Genomic DNA, 20,974 nt, shown 5'->3' with positions numbered 1-20,974 from the left:
GTCAGGGGTAACTTTGGGTCCGGGAAGGAATGAGATGAAATGGAGAGGAAGCCATATGGTTACGATTCGGTTATTTGTCAAGGTTCTTACTTTTGTTTTGCGTGGTGGGTTTGAGGGTGTTTATTATTATTAAAAACAAAATAAATAAATAAGCAAGCATACTTAGAGACAGAGCTAGAACTAGAACAAAAATTTTCTGATCCTAGGCAGCTCCTGCAAAAGACAAAAGCTGTTGTTATAGGATGCCTGCTCCTGGTTCCAACCACTCCTCCTCCACCTCTGAAACTTGGAAAAGGCACAGGGCAACTTCATAACCTTCTGCTTTCAGCAAGGCATGGAGTTAGGGCCTCATTCTGTGCTAAAACAGGATTCAAGCCAAAGAGTTTTATATGAAATAAATATGCATTTTTTAAGGAAAATAAATTTAAGGAATAGCCATTCCTAAGAGAAATAGATTGATGGAGCAAAATAAATAAACCAAGAACAGCTATCAATTAGTGGGATGCTCCCTGCATTGTTAACTGAGAATTTGCAAATGCTGAATAATTAATTTTGGCATCAATAGTTAACACAATTTAGTAATAGGAGAGGAAGGCTGTCTGATTGAGAAGCCAGATCTTAGGTTGCATTTTGATGAGTAATACTCGTAACAGGTTAGCCCAATTCTTCTTTTATTAATCTCAAATGAATATGATCTTGAAATAATATATGTGATATGTGAGGTTTGCCTGCACTAGGAAAAAAAAAAGTAGTTCAATGTTTCCATTCTAACTCTTCATTGATTGATGTCATTGGTGATTGGTTGGAAGTGGAAGTTAAAAAAAAAAAACTATGTATGAGTCTAATAGTAATATTTTTTCTCCTTCAGATTATGTTTAAAATTTTATCCAAGCTGGGCATGGTAGTGCATGACTATAGTCCCAACTTCTTGGGAGTATGAGATGGGAGAATTTCTTGAGCCCAGGAGTTTGAGCCTGGGCAACATAGCAAGACTCCATCTCTAAAAATACTTAATTAAAATAAAATAAAAATATTTAAAAATGTTTTTTCCTAATGACTGGTCAGAATCCAATTAAAGCTATGATTCCTCAGGTAAAGTTAAGTGAGCTAAAAAATTATTTTATGAATTTGATCAATATAAAAAGTCAAACTAAATCACACAAAGAAAAGGAACTCTCCAAAACAGCTGTCTGACACTGTCTCCTTCCCCCTTTGCAGTTCATTCTTAAGGAAAATTTGCTGAACTTCCATTAACTCTTCTACTCTATATGTAGACTTTAAAATGTGTTTGTGTGTTGAACTGACACAGTATGGAACTTAAATATTTACCAGTGAACAAAAACACCAAGCATTGAAAAAGCCAGAACATGCTTGTTTGTTCTTTAATCCTGACTAGTTTAACCACAGTGAGACAAAAGCCAGTGGGATGTTTGTGTCTGGTGAGGCTCACCAAGTTGTTTCAAATGCTCTAGAAATCACAGATGATCACCCTGCCATCTGCTTAATTCTGGCCATGAAGACTCAGTTGTGCGCTGATAATGCCACAGTGGTTCCCTCATGGTAGAGGACCTTGATGTTCAGGCTGCTTTTGAACAAACATGATGTGATTCGTGATTTGAAAGGTAGCTAATCTGACAGCAGACTATAGTGCAGATGGCAGTGGGGAAACAAAAGTGAGGTAGGTATTCTAACCTTCTTTAGAGACAGTAATGTGGTCCTGAATTTGACAGTCAAAATAAGCAGGATAGGATGTAGAGGACAGGGAATGATGAGTTCAGTGCTAACGATGTTTAATTTAGCATCAGGACATCCAACTTCACCTATAGTGGGAAATGCAGAACTGGTGCTCAAGAGGATGAAGTGAGGACTTAACCAAGGTGTTGCAAGCCACCTGAGTAGAGATCATTGAGGCTGTGAAAGGCACCAGCTAGGTCTGAAGAGAATGTCTGATCTCCATCCCTCAGCAAATTATAGTAATTGCACAGGCCCCAGCAGATTCCTCACCCCTACTGTGCTTAGAGATGTTATCATCAGGACTCCTTCTCAAACACATACACACACACACACACCCCCCCCCGATATACACACTCCACACACACCCCACACACTCACACCTGCCCCCTCCCGCCCCCCCTCATGCCCCTTGCACACACCACATTCCAGGGTTCTCAAGGCTTTAGGAAAAGAAGTCTTGGTCATAAAATGTTTATGTAGGGAAGAAAAGACTTTTCCTGGATCCTTTTAAGATCCATGGCTGGGCCTGAGAATGAAACTGACAAAAACAGATAAACAGGAGAAATGCATATTTTATTTGATGTTAATATTTTCATGTACATAGGGGCCTTTGGCCTTTGTATAAAGGAAAGGCCAAGAGAAGTGGATAGGCCTGACAGCTTGTGTACTACCTTAACAGAGTGATAAGCTGTACATATGTGACAAGACAAAGGAAAAGGAGGTTTGGCTAGCGCGGTAAATGGCGGGAAAGTGACTAGGAAATACACAAGGGAAACTAATCAACAGTAAGGATTATTTTAGTAAGATTTGTTTTACAGATTCATCAGCATCAATTATCTGTCTCTGGTGATAAAAATTGTTCTCCTCTCCAGGGAGGACATCTTTCTCACTAGAAATTTATGTCCTGCTTTTAAGTAGAAAGAGGAAGTCAGAAAGCCCTTCCTGCATCTTCTGTTTCTCAACTGCCTTCAGCTCAAAGGAATCAATGTGCCAACGTGCCATATTTTGAAGCGGCATGTTCTGATCCCCTTCATTTGCTATTCTTGGCTTAGCAAATTTTGCTGAAATATAACATAAATACACTATGATTTTACCACAGGTACTTGATATATGTGTATCAAGTACATCACAATATAAAAATTAAAGATATTAATTTGTTATGTTACGTATTTATTTTCTGTAAGAATAAACTCTAGACTAATATGTTCTTTTACTCTAGGTTAGGCCCCTAGATATTTATGTGCCTATTATAAACCATGAATTTAAAGTGTTCTTAATTTTAATTATATTATATTAACTGGCAATTTCTGCTTGATACATCAAGTGTTAAGGATTTAATCCATTTTTTTCTTACATTTGATAGGTGATTAGGTCCAAAAAAATACCTAATTTTCATACTATTAAAATAAATGTATTTTATTTCATTGTTTTCCCTGAGGTAGGATCTCACTCTGTCACCCAGGCTGGAGAGTGCTATGGCATGAACATGGCTCACTACAGCCTCAGCCTCCTGGGCTCAAGTGATCCTCCCACCTCAGCCTCACAAGTAGTTCAGACCACAGACATATGCACCCACACCCAGTTTTTTGTTTTGTTTTGTTTTGTTTTTTGTTTTTGTTTTGTAGAGACAAGGTCTCACTATGTTACCCAGACTGATCTCAAACTTCTGGGCTCGAGTAATTCTCCTGCCTCAGCCTCCCAAAGGATGTAATGTGGACATCAATACCCATCAACACACCTGAGGGTGTGGGGATTATTTGTCACGGTAGAGCGCTGATGTCCACATTTTATCATGTGACTGTGCCCTATTTAAAGTGGTAATGTTTTCAAACTAGAATAAGAGGCCATTTTTGCTCAGTATGGATTTAGCCTAAGTACAGTTTGTAAAAGTTGCTACTCTTGAAAATAAAGCATCATCAGGGAATATTCTGTTAGAACATAAGACACCATGAAAGAATCACACAGGGCAGTGTCAACTGCTCTCAAAGAGAACAAGTAACGATTTTTGCCCTTGATCCATTGGATCCTTGATCCGGTATCACAGTTAAGGTGATGTTAGAATTTGTTTTAAGTTTTACCACTATTTATAAGAATGGCAGGTAAAAGAGGAAAACGGTCATCACTGATCTGTATTCCATACCACAATCAAAGGTAAATGATGTTAACTGGATAAGTATTTGGTTTTACCTAAGTCTTTTTTTCAGGATAAAGTCTGAGGTAATATTTAGTAATGCAGCCTAAGGTTCTTAAGAACCTTCTTCAGTATTGGTTATTGAAATTTTCAAGTTGATTAGACCTGATGCATCCAATGAATCCTTGATATATTTATAGCTAGGAGAGAAAACGAGACTTTGGGGTATCTGGTGTCCTTCACACTTACAGTTTTCATTCATCAGATCATTCATTTTTGTCCTTCATGGGATGAGTAATAGAGAGGGAAACATTAACTATATAAAAACATAGAGTAAATGTATGTCTACACATTGCAATAATTGTTCTGAAAGTGTAAAGGTCAGGCACCATGAGAGAGAATGAGGGAGAGATAGAAGAAGGGAAAGAGCAGAGAAAGCCTCTCTGCAAAGCAGTATTGAAGCTGAAGTAGGTGTTAGCCAGGAAAAGAGGGGTAGCATTTCACATTAAGACAGAATCTCGTCTGTTTAATTGCAATAATTTACAATGAAATTATATGACCCTCATATACACCCTATTAGACCTAAAGGTATAACATAAAAATATTATAGATCATCTAACAATATGTGCAAATGTCACTCATTAATTTCAAATTGCAATTTGCAATTCTATGGTTATAAACTATTTGGCTCGGGGCAATATATTTCCAGGTCTTATGAAATTATTCATTCTCATTAAACGCTAATGATCCTTACTGCGAAGATTAGAGCTAATTAACTACTCCTTTCGCCTACATAAATTTATTAGTTACTCATGATGAATCCAGTAAATATTCCCGTGTTAGTTGGCCAAAGTAAGTATTATGGACCAGCTACTGACACCACTAAGCATGCATGTAAACAAATATTTCGAAAAATAAACAAAGCTATCATTAGGTAATCAAGTTGAAAAACAGATGGACAGCAGAACCAAACATTATGATATATTAAATAGTCATCCACCTAACATTAGTGGGGTACCAAAACATGGTGTTTCCATAGTTACAGGCACTGGTGTACAGGGACTTTGGTGGTGAGCAGGGTTACCTCATTACCATTTCAAAATCAAAAGGGTAACTGAAAATGATGGAGGTCATTAGCACTGACTTCCTTGCCTTAAATGCTAACAAGAAGTAGCTGCTTTTTAGAACCAGGAAGATTTCAAACAAAGCCAGCAATGACACCAAGTCATCATTGGCACGAATGGAAGAAAATGAGTTCATCAATGCTTCAGAGCAGAGGAGTGGTTCCCAAAGTGTGATCCAGGTAACAGCAGCATCAGCAGCACCTGATAACTTGTTAGAAATTCATGTTAAAGGCTCAGGCTGGGCATGGTGGCTCACACCTGTAATCCTAGCACTCTGGGACGCCAAGGCAGGTGGATTACTTGAGCTCAGGAGTTCGAGACCAGCCTGGGCAACATGGTGAAACCCCTTCTCTACAAAAAATACAAAAATTAGCCAGGCATGGTGCTGCACATCTGTACTCCCAGCTACTTGCAGAGCTGAGGTGGGTGGATCACTTGAGACCAGGAGGCAGAGGTTGCAGTGAGCTGAGATTGTGCCACTTGCACTCCAGCCTGGGTTCAAAAAAAAAAAAAAAAAAAGAAAAAGAAAGGAAAAAGAAAAGAAAGAAAGAAAAAGGCTCCCTACCTTGGCTACTGATCAGAACATCTCAGGGCAAGGCAATCTGTGTTCTAACCAGGTGATCCTGATACATGCTGAAGTTAGAGAACCACTGCCATTGATTTTAAAACAAAACCAGACTCAAAAACTAGCCTCAATTTTCTAAGAGTTATTTTCTTTCATTTATTTCAATTCAGAACAAATTGAAGCCATGTAATAGCATATCATTGAACTCAATAACTTAGCAATAAATTTGAATTGTTAAATTTTGAATAAGTTGAACTCTGATCTTGGCATATTTTGAGTGTGTTATAAATGTAAGGTTTTTGAAGATTATACAGAGTTTGTGCTGCCATAAAATTTTTTAGTTAGTGCAATTTAAATGCACAGCAAATTAAAATACGACTTATTGACCTAAGAATGTATATTTTCATTTGAAAATTTTTGTATCCTTTAGTATATCTCACATTATATGCACTAAAATTATTTGCCTCACTTTAAGACAGCCTGATATAGAACATATCCAATTATTTAAAAAATATAGAAAATTAAATATTATTATTCACATTACAAAGAAATCATCTTTGGGCTTAAAACATGTATTTTCTTATATAATTTATTCATAAAATTCAGTGTCTATACAATTTTTCTGGTACATGTATGACAACCAAATCAACTGCTTTTCAAATGCACTAATTTTTAAGTATTCTGTGCACATGTAACATATCCTATACATGTCCTACCACTAGGCTGGAGCAGAGTCTGACATCCTATAAGAGGATTTTGCATAATCTATCTTTTGCTCCATACACTGCATTTCTAAAAATCCATCTGATCTAGAGACAGGGTCTTGCTGTGTTGCCCAGGCTGGTCTTGAACTGCTGGGCTCAAGCAATCTTCCCACCTCAGCCTCCTGAGTAGCTGGGACTACAGGTATGCGCCACTGTGCCTGGAAACATTGTATTTTTAGAGGTGTCCTAATACTGTGAACAAATCACTAAACAAACTCCCCAAAATATAATTAAACCTACGTGTGAATGAAAGGGCTATCTTTGGGCAGACATTACTCTGGTGCCATAGGTTGCTCTATAAGGAAGCATGTCAGGCAGTGTTTTGAGTCACTGAAAATTCATATTACAACCAGGCAACCATGTAACATATAAATAAGAACTCTGCCATCTTGGAGCAGAGGAGATGGGCTGAGAAAGGCTGCAGGGCAGCAAGAGAAGCATGTTAATTCTAGGGGAAGAGTTTGATGAATAAAATGCAGGAATAAGAAAGTTGGAGTTTCCTATGTTCTCCATTATGAAAGTCTCAAGGGTTCTCCAGAAAGAACAAGGAGCTACAGCTATTATTAACACAATTCACATAACTATTAACGTGGAGTGGAGTTTCCTCCTGGTAAAGACCTGGAGATAAAGGTAGGAACAAGAAATTTCACCTGGTCTATATGTAATGACATTCCATTATCAATTCTTTTAAATTTGTTGAGGTGTATTTTATGGCTCAGAATGTGGTCTATTTTGGTGAATGTTCCGTGTGACCTTGATTAGAATGTGTATTCTGCTGTTGTTGGATGAAGCTGTCTATAGACATCAGTTATACCCAGTTGATTGATGGCATTGAATTCAACTATGTCCTTACTGATTTTCTCCCTGCTGAATCTGTCCATTTTTGAAAGAGCGTGTTGGCGTCTTCAACTGTAATGGTGGATTCATCTATTTTTCCTTGCAGTTCTATCACTTTTTCCCTCCTGTAGTTTGCTGTTCTGTTGGTAGGTGCATACACATTAAGAATTGTTGGCCGGGCCTGGTGGCTCATGCCTGTAATCCCAGCACTTTGGGAGGTCAAGGCAGGTGGATCACGAGATCAGAAGATGGAGACCAGCCTGGCCAACATCTCTGCTAAAAATACAAAAATTAGCTGGGTGTGGTGGCGTGCACCTGTAATCCCAGCTATGTGGAAGGCTGAGGCAGGAGACTTGCTTGAACCCAGGAGGCGGAGGTTGCAGTGAGCCGAGGTCACACCATTGCACTCCAGCCTGGGCAACAAGAGTGAAACTCTGTCTCAAAAAAAAAAAAGAGAAAAAAAAATTTGTTATGTTTTCTTGGAGAACTGTCCCTTTTATCATTATGTAATGCCCCTCTTTTACACTGATAACTTTACTTGCTGTGAAGTCCTCTGTCTAAAATTAATATAGCTACTCCTGTTTTCTTTTGACTAGGTATATATATGTATCTTTTAAGTGGTTTTCTTATCAACACCATATAGTTGAGTCTTGTTTTTTTATCCACTCTGACCACTGATGTTCACAGTGATTGTTGATGTAGTTGGATTAATACCTTTCAATCTTTCTTCTGGCTTTTGTGGTTTCAGCCAAGCATTTTATATGATTCCATTTCTCTTTATTTTTTGAGACAAGGTCTCACTCTGTTGCCCAGGCTGGAGGGCAGTGGCTCAATCTTGGCTCACTGACTCAGCCTCCCGAGTCTGGGACTACAGGCATGCACCACCATGCCAAGTTAATTTTTTGTATTTTTTGGTAGAGATGGGGTTTTGCCATATTGCCCAGGCTGATCTTGAACTCCTGGACTCAAGCAATCCTCCCATTTCAGCCTCTTGAAGTGTTGAGATTACAGGCACTAGCCAGGTAATGAGTCATGGCACCCAGCTGTTTTCTCTCCTTTCTTAGCATACCAATTACACTTCTTTTTTAAAAAAACGTTTAGTAGTTGTCCTAGAATTTGCAATATATATTTAAAGCTAATTGAAGCCCACTTTCAAATAACACTACCAGTTCCCAGATAGTGTGAATGCCTTACAAAAACAAAATAATCCTAATTATTCCCTCCTGTCTCTTGTATCATTGCTGTCATTAATTTCACTTAAATATAGCATACATAAATATATATGTATAGTCATGTGTTGCTTAATGACAAGGCGACAGTCTAAGAAATGTGTCATTAGGTAATTCTGTCACTGTGTGAACACCATAGTGTATACTTACACAAACCTAGATGGTCTAGCCCACTACACACCTAGGCTGTATGGTATAGCCTATTGCTCAGGCTACAAAGCAGTACAGCATGTTACTATACTGAGTACCGTAGGTAATTCTAATACAATGGTAAGTACTCATGTATTTAAACATATCTAAGCAGAAAAAGTACAATAAAAACACACTATTATAATCTTATGGGACGACCATTGTATATGTGGTCTGTCATTGACTAAAACATCATCATGTGGTTCATGACTGTATATATGTATATGTATACTGTGTATATATATATGTATTATGTGTATATATCCCATAGGCACAGATAAGATATATACATAAACATACATAATCAAATACATTGTTGCCATTATTGTTTTGAACAAATTGTTATCTGTTAGATCAATTAATAATAAGAAAAATAAGTCTTTATTTTACCTTTTCCTTTTTTTTTTAAACGGCACCTCACTCTGTTGCCTAGGCTGGAATGCAGTGGTGCATTCATGGCTCACTGCAGCCTCAACCTCCTGGAGTCAAGCAATCCTCCCACCTCAGCCTCCCAAGTAGCTGGGACTACAGGCATGCACCACCATGCCCGGCATATTTTTTAATATTTTGTAGAGATGAGGTCTCAATATGTTGCCCAGACTGGTCTTGCACTCTATTTTACCTTTTCTTATTCCATCTTTGTTGTTCTTCCTTTCACTATGTAGATCCAAGTTTCTGACTTATATTATTTTTCTCTTCTCTAAAGAACTTCTTTTAACATTTCTTGCAAGTCAGGTCTGCTGGCAACAAATTCCCTCAATTTCTGTTTGTCTGAGAAAAGTCTATTTCTCCTTTATTTTGAAGGATAATTTTACAGGATACAGGAATCTAGGTTGGTGGTTATTTTTCCTTAGAGCTTTAAATATTTCACTCTCTCCTGGTTTGTATGGTGTCTGAAGAGAAGTCCAATGTAATTCTTACTTTCATTCGCCTATAGGTAAGGTTCCCCCGCCCCGGCCCTGGTGTCTTTCAGGATTTTTTTATCTTTGATCTTTTGTAGTTTGAAACTTCAAACTACAATTTCTCCAATTTTTCCATATGCCTCAGGGCAATTTTTTGGCATTTATCCCGCTTAATGTTTTCTGAGTTTCATGAATCTGTGGTTTCGTATCTGACATCAATTTGGAGGAAATTCTCATTCATTATTATTTTAAATATTTCTTCTGTTCCTTTCTTTCTTTCTTCTCCTTCTGGTATTCCTATTTAATATATGTTACACCTTTTGTAGCTGTCCTACAGTTCTTTGATATTATATTCTGTTTTTCTCAGTCTTTGTTCTCTTTGCCATTCAGTTTTGAGGGTTTATATTGAGATATCCTCAAGCTCAGAGATTTTCTCCTTAGCTGTGTCTACTGAGAAGCCCAAAGGCACTTTCCAATTCTGTTATAGTGCTTTTTGGTTCTTCCTTAGAATTTTCATCTCTCTGCTTACATTGCCCATTTGCTCTTGCATGCTATTTTATCCATTCGAGCCCTTAGCATATGAATCATAGCTGTTTTAAATTCCCTGTCTGATAATTTCAATATCCCTGTCATGCCTGGTTCTGATGCTTGCTTTGTCTCTTCGAACTGTTTTTTGTCTGTCAGTATGCCTGGTAATTTTTTTTCTGGATAGACAGGATGTACTGGGTAAATGACTGCCATAATAGGCCTTTCGTAATATGATGGAAGGTATGGAGGAAGAGGAAGCATTCATTAGTCCTATAATCAGGGCTCCAATGTTTAGTGAGGCTGTACCTTTAGACTATGAACTTCATAAGTGTTTCTCAGTTTTTTTCTCCACCCTTCAGTGGGACAGGATGGCTAGAATTGGATGGGTATGTCCCTTCCTCCAGGTCAGTTAAGCTCTGATAAACCCAAGGTTAAGTTCTGCTTAAATAGATTCTCCTGAGGGCAGACCTTGTTAAGAAGAACTAAGTGCTCTGGCATATTTCAAAATGCTTCCTTTTTCCTTCCCCTGCCCAAAGCACAAGGGGATTTTTCTCTGCTATTTACTGTGAGCACCTGGTTGAGCTCCTAGAGGTAAAACACAGAAACTCCATGACTGGGTCCCCCTGGAGTTTTTAACTCGCAGACATGCCTACATCTAGCCTCTGTCAGTTTTTCAATTACACTTCAGGATTTCTGAGGTGGTTTCTCCTCCATATGCTATGATTCTCTGTGTCTGCCTGTCTGCTTCTCCAATTTTAAGCACAACATTTTGCCCTGTGACTTCACGTCTCTTATACATCTAAGAGGTATGGTTGAAATTTTCATTTGTTAGGATAGGATGGCAACTTCCAAGTTCTTCACATGTGGAACCAGGAATCCAAAGCCTCTTTTTTTCTATATATACTATTATAACTAAATTACGGAATATATCTGCTTAAAGATAATTAAGAATTGAAATGAACTCTAAACTGTATTGTTTCCTCATTAAATAGGGATACTACTATCTATGTTTCGCAATGTTGAGAAGATTAAATAATCCCATGTATGTGAAGTCCTTCAGATAGTCCCTGGCATACAGTAAGAGCGCACACCTACATCATCATGATCCAGATCACCATTGAATGAATCATGTCATCTTTACCGTCATGCTCTTTGTTTTATACACAAAATCTGACAATACTAGTATTACTATGAGTCTTCCAGAGTCAGAACTCAACATTTGTCCTAAATCTAAACTTCATTTAAATCTCACCTCCACCATAGAAATGATGAAAGTAAGCCACGCTTAACACAATTCCTCCTCCCCATGGCACAGTTTCAGAAACTTCTCCAAACATATATTAATTATTTTAAATTCAGGAAAATCAGCAACTTGCCATGATTTATAAACAATCAGATGTTTCAATTAATTACCAGATAATTTTAGAACTGAAATGAAATTATCTAGACCAAATACTCATGGTATAAGGCACAGAATGGTTAAGAGCATGCCCAGAGCCGCTCTGCAAGTCAGACTGGCACAAGGCTCCTGAACATACTATGCCAGGCTGTCTTCATTATAGACGCATCAGGTAACCTACACTATGCAAAAAGAGCTTCCATTTCTCATGTTAAATAGTGTGCTGTCAAAGACTGGCTAGGCTTTCCTTCTTCACAAATATTTTTACACAAAACACTCAATTATTTGAGTTTCCAACAAAACAAAAAGACACTAAAAACACTAGTTTAGGTATTTTAGCTCAAATAATATTTCACATATCAGAATTTTAAAATGTTTTATGTGTAAACACTATCAAGTCACTATGTATATCTAAAGCATATAAATTATACACATTATATAGTAATATTTAACATTCATGTATGTTACTAAAAATTCTGAATACTAAAGCAATTAATTGACTCAGATTCCAAAAAGATAACTGTAGGATATAAGTGGCTTTTTTACTTATGACGTAGTTTATTTTCCAAAACAATTTAAAATAATTCTTATGATGTTTATCTAAGTGTATCATTTACACACTCATCTTCCACCATCTAAAACACCAGCCCTCCTCTTCCTAAAGTAAATTTACATTTGGAGAAAGGTTTTGATAAGAGATTTTTTTCCAGCCTGGAATTTGATAAGCTTATCAGTTTGAGATAAACTCCAGTTTCACAAACTGGCTAGAAAATTCAGTGTCATTCTAGGGACAACATGATTTCTAATATTATCAGCTTTATTTGTATCTTCTCCAATTCTTGTTATATGCAAGTAATAAGAATTCCTTTAAGTTGTCTGCCTGGGCAACCAGGCTCCCTTGGTGAAGGAGTTTGTCAGCCTTGGGTCCTGTTGCTTCTTTGAGTAGACTCTAAAATATATCCAGTTCAGGGCAGAAACTTCCATATTAGGACTTTTCTTGTTCTTGTTTGTTACTTTGCCCCATTCCCCACCCCACCCCTTTAAATCTGTTTACTTTTGCAAATGGAAAACATCAGCGAATCTATCTAAGCTTAAAAGAAAAGAACAGGCTGTTATAAAAACATCTACCATAACCAAGATTATCTATTATCTCCTTCAATTTCCAGGTGCAAAAAGAAATAAACTTCAGCTTTTCTAAATTTCTGTTTCATATCATTGTATTTTTCAGAAGAAATACAAAATATAGAAAGTCTACTATCTTGGTTCTTATTAGGAAGAAAACAGAACAAAGCAGGGTTAAAAATAAAACCACAAAATCAAACTAGTAAGATCAAGAAAGAACTAAATACAAGCAACAGAGTCTATAATTTCCAAAGAAGATCCACTCTGGAGTATTTTTCTTCACTTCTCTTGAGAAAGTTGTCAAAGTTGGCCACACCTGTAATCCCAGCGCTTTGGGAGGCTTAGGTGGGTGGATCATCTGAGGTCAGGAGTTTGAGACCAGCCTGACCAACATGGTGAAACCCCGTCTCTACTAAAAATACAAAAACTAGCCAGTGTGCTGGTGTGTGCCTGTAATCCCAGCTACTCAGGAGGCTGAGGCAGGAGAATCACTTGAGCCCAGGAGGCAGAGGATGCAGTAAGCCAAGGTCATGCCACTGCACTCCAGCCTGGGCAACAGAGTGAGACTCTGTCTCCAAAAATAAAAAATAAAGAGAAAAAGAAAGTTGTCAAAGTTCAGAACAATATAACTTTTATTATACAACAGTTTTTCTTATTTATATACAATGACATTTTTTATGGAAAAGCAGAGAATGAAACATAGACAGGGGAAAAAATAGTTTCTAAAACACTTCTTTCAACATTTCAGTTACAGTTGAAACTTCATAAGTAGTATTCCTTCCCATTCAGGAATCTCACTCCATAGAAGCGGCTGTTTCTTCTAGTTTATATTACTATATTTCAAAATAACCGCTTCTCCTACCTTCCTTCCCTCCTCTCACCTCCCCCTCTCCCTTCCTGTTTTGTTTAAGGGACAGGGTTTCCATCATCCCAGCTGAAGCACAGTGGCAAGATCATAGCTCACTGCAGCCTGGACCTCCTGGGCTGAAGCAATCTTCCTGCCTCAGCTTTCTAAGTAGCTGGGACTACAGGCATGAGCCACCATACCAAACTAATTAAAAAATTTTTTTTTGTAGAGATGAGGCCTCACTACATTGCCCAAGCTGGTCTTGAACTCCTGGGCTCAAGTAATCCTCCTGCCTTGACCTCCCAAAGTGTTGGGATTACAGGCGTGAGCCATGACACCCAGCTATTCTATTTCTTGTGGGGGTTTTTGTTGTTGTTGTTCTTAATATTGTCTTTTGACTTTTTCCTATGGAAAATCAAGATTTCTTACCTATCCATCCCCACCAAACAAGCAAACCACTTTACTTCCCCCCAATTATAGTTACAGCATAATGAATCAACTTTCTATGATTCATAATTACAACCATAAATCTGCACAGCTGAGTCACATAGGGTTCTATAAGTTTTCCCAGATATTTTAGTTTGCTTGGTTTTTTTCTGTCTCTATCTTGAATTGATTCACACACTCTCCAAAGCAAACCTCCAACCTTCTGAGGGGTTGGGGAAAGGTAGCCACCCAGCCCTGAAAGGGGAAGAAGGTAATATGGAAGCCCAAAGCCTTTCAAATAATTCTTTGAATGTCAGTGCCACTTTGCACTCCCTGTTTTAGAGGTTTCTGCTTCCTACAAATTCCTGTGGCTTTCTGGGGTTCTGCAGAGAGAAGTGGCTTTTTTGGCTGGCTCCCCACCCAAGGTCTTGGGCATCATATTCATGCCACTAAATCAGTTATCTCTCGTTTTGCTTTCCTGAGCTTCCATCTCCGTTGACATCTTTTGTCTGTTGTCATTTCTTCTGCCATTCTCCTTGTTCTTTTTTAATCCTTTAATATCCTTTTAGTGTGGTTTACAGAGGGAACATATATAAATGCATCTGTTCAAGCCACCATGTTTAACCGGAAGCCTTTGTGCTGAGTGTTTGTAAAGCAAGATTGGGTATTTTTTTTTTAATATCATCACACCCATTTCTCTTTTGTCTATTCAAAGTTATCTGCAGGTAAGTCTGATTAACTAATTAGAATGCTTTTTTTTTTTTTTAAGTGGGGACAATACCTAGTCCTAAGCAAGACTGTAAAGCTGATGAGATTCACATTGAATGCTTTTAGCTTGCCCATTCTTTTGCCATTTTCCCCACTTGATGGCACCCTTCTCCAATATCCATTATCTTCATGGTCCCTCCAGAAACTAGATGGGGTAGTGGGGTGTGGGGAACAAATGTGCCTGGGAACTTATTCATACTAGAATGTAAATGATTGACAGCATTATAATGGTATATGTATAATGGTAATTGTATAATGGTACTTCCCAGTATACAAAAACAATGCAACTCCTCAGCTGAAATTAAGGTAAACTGGAATTTCCAAAGATGTGCTTTAGAAACTTTCTCTGGGAGCAGGAATGTGTTGGGAGGAGTGAAGTAGAGGAAAATGAGCAAGAAGGGACAAAGAAAATGAAACAGCAATAAAAATCAGAGATGAGAGATTGGCGATAATGTCCAATTTCAAGAGATTTTTTTCCTTCCTATACATGCAAATCTTGAAAATGCCAGGGTAAAAACATTAAGAAAACAAAGTTCTATGGACTTCAGAAGTTATAACAAGAGATATGGCACTGGGAAAATGTAAATATCATAAAATTTCTTATATGCCTGGTGAACAACTTACAAAAACGTGTCCCAAATTCCATTTATGCTCCTACCTAATATTAATTAGTGGCCTCACTTTTCTGATGAATGACATTAGCAGCCAGAACACTCAGATTTCAGATCAGAGAAATTAAATTTTTTTGACTACTCCAGCAACAATATAAAGGAAAAGAAGCCATTATTTACCAGAAAAATAGCATTGTTTTTTGACATGACAATCAAGGAACTCTAGTGGCTACTGGAAATGATGACTGGGCCTTTCTAGGTACATGATCTCTAAGGGGCTTTGGCCAGCACAAGCAGAGAATGAAGCTGTCTTCAGAAAAGAAAAAAGAAACACTCATGCATCAGCCTTACTGAGCTTCTTAAAGTATGTTTAGATATACATGGACAGGAATTCTCATTTGCTCATCCATAAAACAAAGAGATTGGCTTAGGTTTGTGGTTTCCAGTGCAGGCATGTTAAGCGACTTCCCTCTGTCATTAAATTTCCACCAGTCCACAGCATAGCAAGGAAATAAGGGCTGTGTAACAGCTGTCCACGAAGCCAACTTTTCTCAATTTAAACAACCGTCCTCTGTTTTGAAATTGAGTCCCACCTTTTATGAAAGAGTGATGAAAATGGACAGCAGTTTTTCTTTACTTCCTCCTTCTCCTCTCCCTGCTGTTAAATCTTGGTTAGCAAAATTTAAAACTTAAAGGATTTGCATTGGACACCAACATTTATAAGATTTTAAAAATGCAAACACCTGCTGATCAATGATAGCTAAAGTTTCTGCCAATATTTATGCAAATTAACTCAAAACAGTCCTCCAATTTTTTTACACCAGAGAATCTCAACATAGTTATTTTAAACCTCAGTCTTTCTCTTACATTGTTAAACCTCTATGTTGGTCTATGTTTAAATTATGGGTAAAAACCATTTAAAATGCATCAAATACTCAGTTGAAGGTCAAAACTGGTTGTTCTAGGGTCCACCTAGATGCTTGGTGATGGCAGACTAGTTGAGAGGAAAGCTACAGGAATTGCCTTTAAAATGAATTACACAGTAAGTACACTTTGCTTAAATTGTATGTTACAGATTAATGACGATAGCAGTAATAGATCTCTAAAGACATTTTTATTCATTCACTCTATTCGATTATAAGAAAATGTCAATCACCTATAACAAAGAAGAACAATAAGTATATGAAATCACTTTAATATGCAAGTGAATATAGTGATGCTTTTACTTTGTTTCATGTGCGTGTGTCCCCCCCCCCCCCCCCCCCCCCGGTATTGTAGCAAATTCTCCCTGGCTAATGACATCAAGCTAATCTCCAAAAGGGTTGGTAGATCTAGTAGTGTCAGTGCTTGATAAGAACAGGCGTTTTATAAATCTTTAATCTTAAAGATCACATTTACTCTAAAAGTACTAAATGAGGGCTTATAGACTTGAGCCGCTCTCCGGGATCTGCGATTCACCTTGGACTGTTGCCAAATAACTTCACCTCTTTGTGCCCTCAGTCTCCTGGTCTATAAGTGGGGAGAATAATATCCCAGTAGATCCTCAAGACACTCCTGAGGTAGATAAGAGTCAGGAAAATTCTTTGAAAAATATGAAGCATAAAATGTTTAAAAGGTTATTTAAAATACTTAAAGGTATGCTCAGATTCAATAAACATCATTTCCTGACTTAGGACTTCCAGAATATATCCTTATTTGTGTACAGCATTCAATTCAAATACCATAAATTACTATGAATTTTTATTCATTCATGTACAACCACTAGCTTTTCCATTTACTCCCAGTTACTTGTATCTCCACCAACACAGTGACCTCCACCAACCCAGAAACCACAGACAAAAGTCTGTGCTTTCTAAAAATGGCTCCATGAGGCAATTCCTTCATGATGGTTAATGAAAGTCTATGTTGCCCTACAAAACACTACTGAAAGTTCTAATCTAACTTTTCTATGAAATTTCTTTTCCTAGTCCATTGCTCAGTTTACTGTGAGAAACCAAATGATTTCAAGATCCAGAAATCAAATAGAGAGAAGAGAGCGATTCATCTGAAGGAATACTAGCAGCTACAAATCCATTAGCGGCTGGATTTAGGGACCTCCAGCAGTGGGTTTCCCAATATTTCAAGTATGAGAACTCTGTTTTAATGTTCAGATCCCTCCACAACTGAAAATCATATAATGACCAAAAAAGAAACTATAAAATTAGTGGTGCTTTTGAGTGAATTTGTATTTTTCTAATCATAACAACATCTGTATACATTTGAGAATTAGCACACAATGATTGGTAAGCATAGAGTTGGAGAAATTTCACCAGTTTTTGACTCATAGGATGGCAACCACTGTTTTACAGCTAACTCTAGCCATGTTTTTTACCTTCTGATAGAAAATAATGAATTTCCCTCTTAAAATGGGAGAGAATAATAAAAATTCAAAAATTGATGTAGCAAGTTTCTGCCTTATTGGTTGTCTTTTTAAATCTGAGAACTGACTAGTTTTTAATCCAAGTGATCTATTGTTCGGGAAAAAAAATCTTGGCAAGTTGTTGAATCTTTTAAAAGTCATAAGGGGAACGTGTTTACTGTCTGTGACAGTGGTTCTCAACAATGTCTGATTTAACGACTCTTTTTTATAAGGATTATGCTGTAATGACTCCCTTTGATAGCCTATTTTATCTACCAAGTGAAAAAAACCATCCTAAACAGCAATATATGACTTCTCATGATTCTGTGGGTTGACTGGGCAGTTCTGCTTGACAAAGTAACGGCACCTGGGGCTCTGGGCCCCTAAGAAGTCAAAGTGGCTCACTCACATAACTGAGCTGGCACTGGCTGCTAATCCGGAGCTCAGCTGGGGTTGTTGGCCTAGGACCACCCTTTTCTTCCAGGTCAACTTCTCATGTGGCTTCTCGGGCTTCCTGGTAGCACGGCAGCAAGGTTCAAAGAAAGAGCATTCCTGGAAGCAAAGGTGGAAGCTGCAAGCCTCTTAAGGCCAAGCTCCAAACTTAGGCAACATTATTTCACTGCATTCTATTGTCAAAACCGGTCACAGGACCAGCCCACATTCAAGGAAAGGGAAAACAGACCCCACCTCTTGATGTTGAAATGGCGAGGTTATATTCGATGTACGTGTGGCGCGGGCGCGGTGGATCACACCTGTAATCCCAGCACTTTGGGAGGCCGAGGAGTTCGAGACCAACCTGGGCAATACAAAAAATTAGCTGGGCGTGCGCCGGTAGTCCCAGCTTTTGGGAGACTGAAGCGCGAGAATCGCTTGAGCCCGGGAGGCGGAAGTTGCAGTGAGCAGAGATCGCGCCACCGCACGCCTGCCTTGGTCTGCAGAAAGAAAATAGATGTGGAATGGAAGATATTGCTATGGCCACCTTTGGAAACATAATCCATCACATATTTGGGAATGAAATTCCTGGGTGATATAATCTAACTACATAAACAATGTTTTAGAAATGAAAATAGCATCTCAACAGTTTAACAGAGAACTAAAAGGAAAATCATACCATGTATTTCAATATGTAAATGCTCAGATATGACTACACTACAAGATCCATTAAAATAGCCATATCCTTGCACTGACTTAATGATTATATTTTTATTTAAGAAAAGATAATAAGTCATTCCATAAAAGAGATCTCCTGAAATGAACAGAGGTACACGAGGACACTAGAACCGTAACAAAAAATAGTGCTAGGACAAATGATAATGCATCAGATTTCAAAATAATTATAAAAAATCATCAAGACAAATTAGAAAAGAAATACAATAATCTTGAAAACGATCTGGGCCTTATTTATAAAGAATAAAATAAAAATCCCCATGTGACTACAGAAAACATTTCAATTATTTCAAAATTCTACCACATGTCAAAGTATATTCTTAGCCTCCAGTATTTAAAAAGACTTTGGAGATCACATCTTTCAGTGGCCAGAGAATATTGGATGGATTCTTTTAAAGAAGTAAATAAAAGATTACAGAGAAGTTACAATAGATGTCAGAGACATATCAGACCAAGATTGAAAACAATAGGCAACACTCAGATAATTTTAGAATGTGATTTTCACATAATTTCTTTTTATATGTAAATATAAGGATTAGTTCACGTATTTGTTACTCAAATCCCGAAATCCCGTACCCGTGAAGGATGTTAAGTGTATATGGATCCATGTCACTTCCTCTGGAGATTTTCCGAGCAGATGTCATTCAAACTAGAGGGAGTGTAATAGTTGATCCTGGTATAAAGTCAAGGGCTTCAAATCCAGAAAATGTGGGATTCCTTCTTTTGGCCCAGTAGTGTGCTGCTGTTGCTAGATTTGGGAACATTCGTGGTGATAGCTCCCCAGTAACAGGGTGGCGAAGTACACCCCCAAATTCAAAGAAATCTCCAAGTGCCGTTTTAACCAGTGCTTTCTTCTGCTCAAAAACTGGAATCTCAGACACAACAGCAGGTAAAGCAATGGAACCATCCATGCACTGATCCAGGAACATTCCCACAGTGTAGCAGGTCGTCATCTGTGCTTTGTTGGCAACTACTTTAACTTGATCAAGTAGCTCACATGCAGGGGATTCAAATTCTCCGAATAGAAATGTGAACATTAATCCTCCAACCCGTGGTCTTGAGTTGATCCAATCTATAGCTGGCCCTGCATTATAGCTAATTAATAAATCAGCACTTTTACCATGCAAAGGTCTTCCAATGGATATCATCATTGCCTTGAATTGTCTCTGTACCTGGAGGCTCTTGGCGCATATCGGGTCACTCAATTCAGCAGCAATGCCTATCAGAAGATCACAGCAGTGACGGAGAATTGATGACATCTCAAGGGCAGTGAATTTAGGCATAACATCTTCGAATTTGCTAGCATAAAGAGTATCTGTTTCCTTGTTCTCATTCCCAATCACAATATTAGACCTTTTGCTCACACCAACACTGAGTAGTGCCTTGTGTAATCCATTGAATATAAAACACAAAAATACTAAGCTTGGGGTTATAAGGTGAAAATGAGATCTGTGTGCTGGGTCTAGCATAGACTTTGCTGCTTTTTCAATGTCCTTGACATCTCCAATGCCAGGTTGGGGCTCCAATGCATCTGCTGGATACTGTCTGCTCTTCCCAGAGAGCTCAAATCTCCCTTGAAAGTAATGGAAGCTGCTCCCATCCATTGTATTATCTTGTGGGCTGCTGGTCTGTGGGTTCTTTCTTGGGCGGGACATTGTGGGTGATTGTTTCTGTGATTTTCACACAATTTTGTACTGCACTAAAAAAATACAGAGAATGGCAATAATACAAAATATTTTTAAATAACATTTATTAATAAGATGTATTGTGACTTCTGTATTTCATTTACTTCTTAGTAATATTCAGTTTTTTAGTCTAGTAATTTCCAAATCGCCTCAATTACACAACATAATTTTGATTTTTCTTGCTTTTGCAATAAACGTGCAGCTGCACTAAAATCCTTTCCCCTGTAAACTGTGAACACCAGAGCTATGCCAACAGAGAGACGAGTCAACCACTGATTTTGAGCATAAAATTTAAGGGTTCCTCAAATTTAAACTCAATCATCAAGATCAGTAATAATGTAATGTCAACCTTTAAAACATCAAATTAATGCCAATAAAACCCCCTATAATGAATAAAACAAAACTTCTAACAAAGCCAGGATCCACAGAAAGAGTAAGTTGTTTGATGATTCTTATGCAATATCTTTATGTCGTTTAAGCTTTCCTCTACGTAAGGACTTTTTCCTAAGTAAGGAGCCTTTTTGTGTAGCTTCTTTTAAAACTTTTCG

The 20,974-nt window shown here is 37.8% G+C and overlaps 1 protein-coding gene across 1 annotated transcript; it reads right to left on the bottom strand.

Moving 5' to 3' along the window:
• Positions 1-19,385: 19,385 nt before the first annotated feature.
• On the bottom strand, positions 19,386-20,411 carry EBLN1 (endogenous Bornavirus like nucleoprotein 1). The gene has a single exon (XM_023223329.1). The coding sequence runs from the start codon at positions 20,394-20,396 to the stop codon at positions 19,386-19,388; it is 1,011 nt and encodes a 336-aa protein (XP_023079097.1). The 5' UTR covers positions 20,397-20,411.
• Positions 20,412-20,974: the final 563 nt, after the last annotated feature.

This window comes from Piliocolobus tephrosceles, chromosome 9, assembly GCF_002776525.5.
Source record: "Piliocolobus tephrosceles isolate RC106 chromosome 9, ASM277652v3, whole genome shotgun sequence".
Taxonomy (NCBI): Eukaryota; Metazoa; Chordata; class Mammalia; order Primates; family Cercopithecidae; genus Piliocolobus; species Piliocolobus tephrosceles.
Note: the sequence above shows the minus strand (reverse complement) of the source record. Positions and strands in the feature narration are given on the sequence as shown.

Coding starts and splice junctions, on each gene's coding strand:
- EBLN1 (XM_023223329.1), bottom strand. CDS start 20,396: ATGTCCCGCCCAAGAAAGAACCCACAGACCAGCAGCCCACAAGATAAT.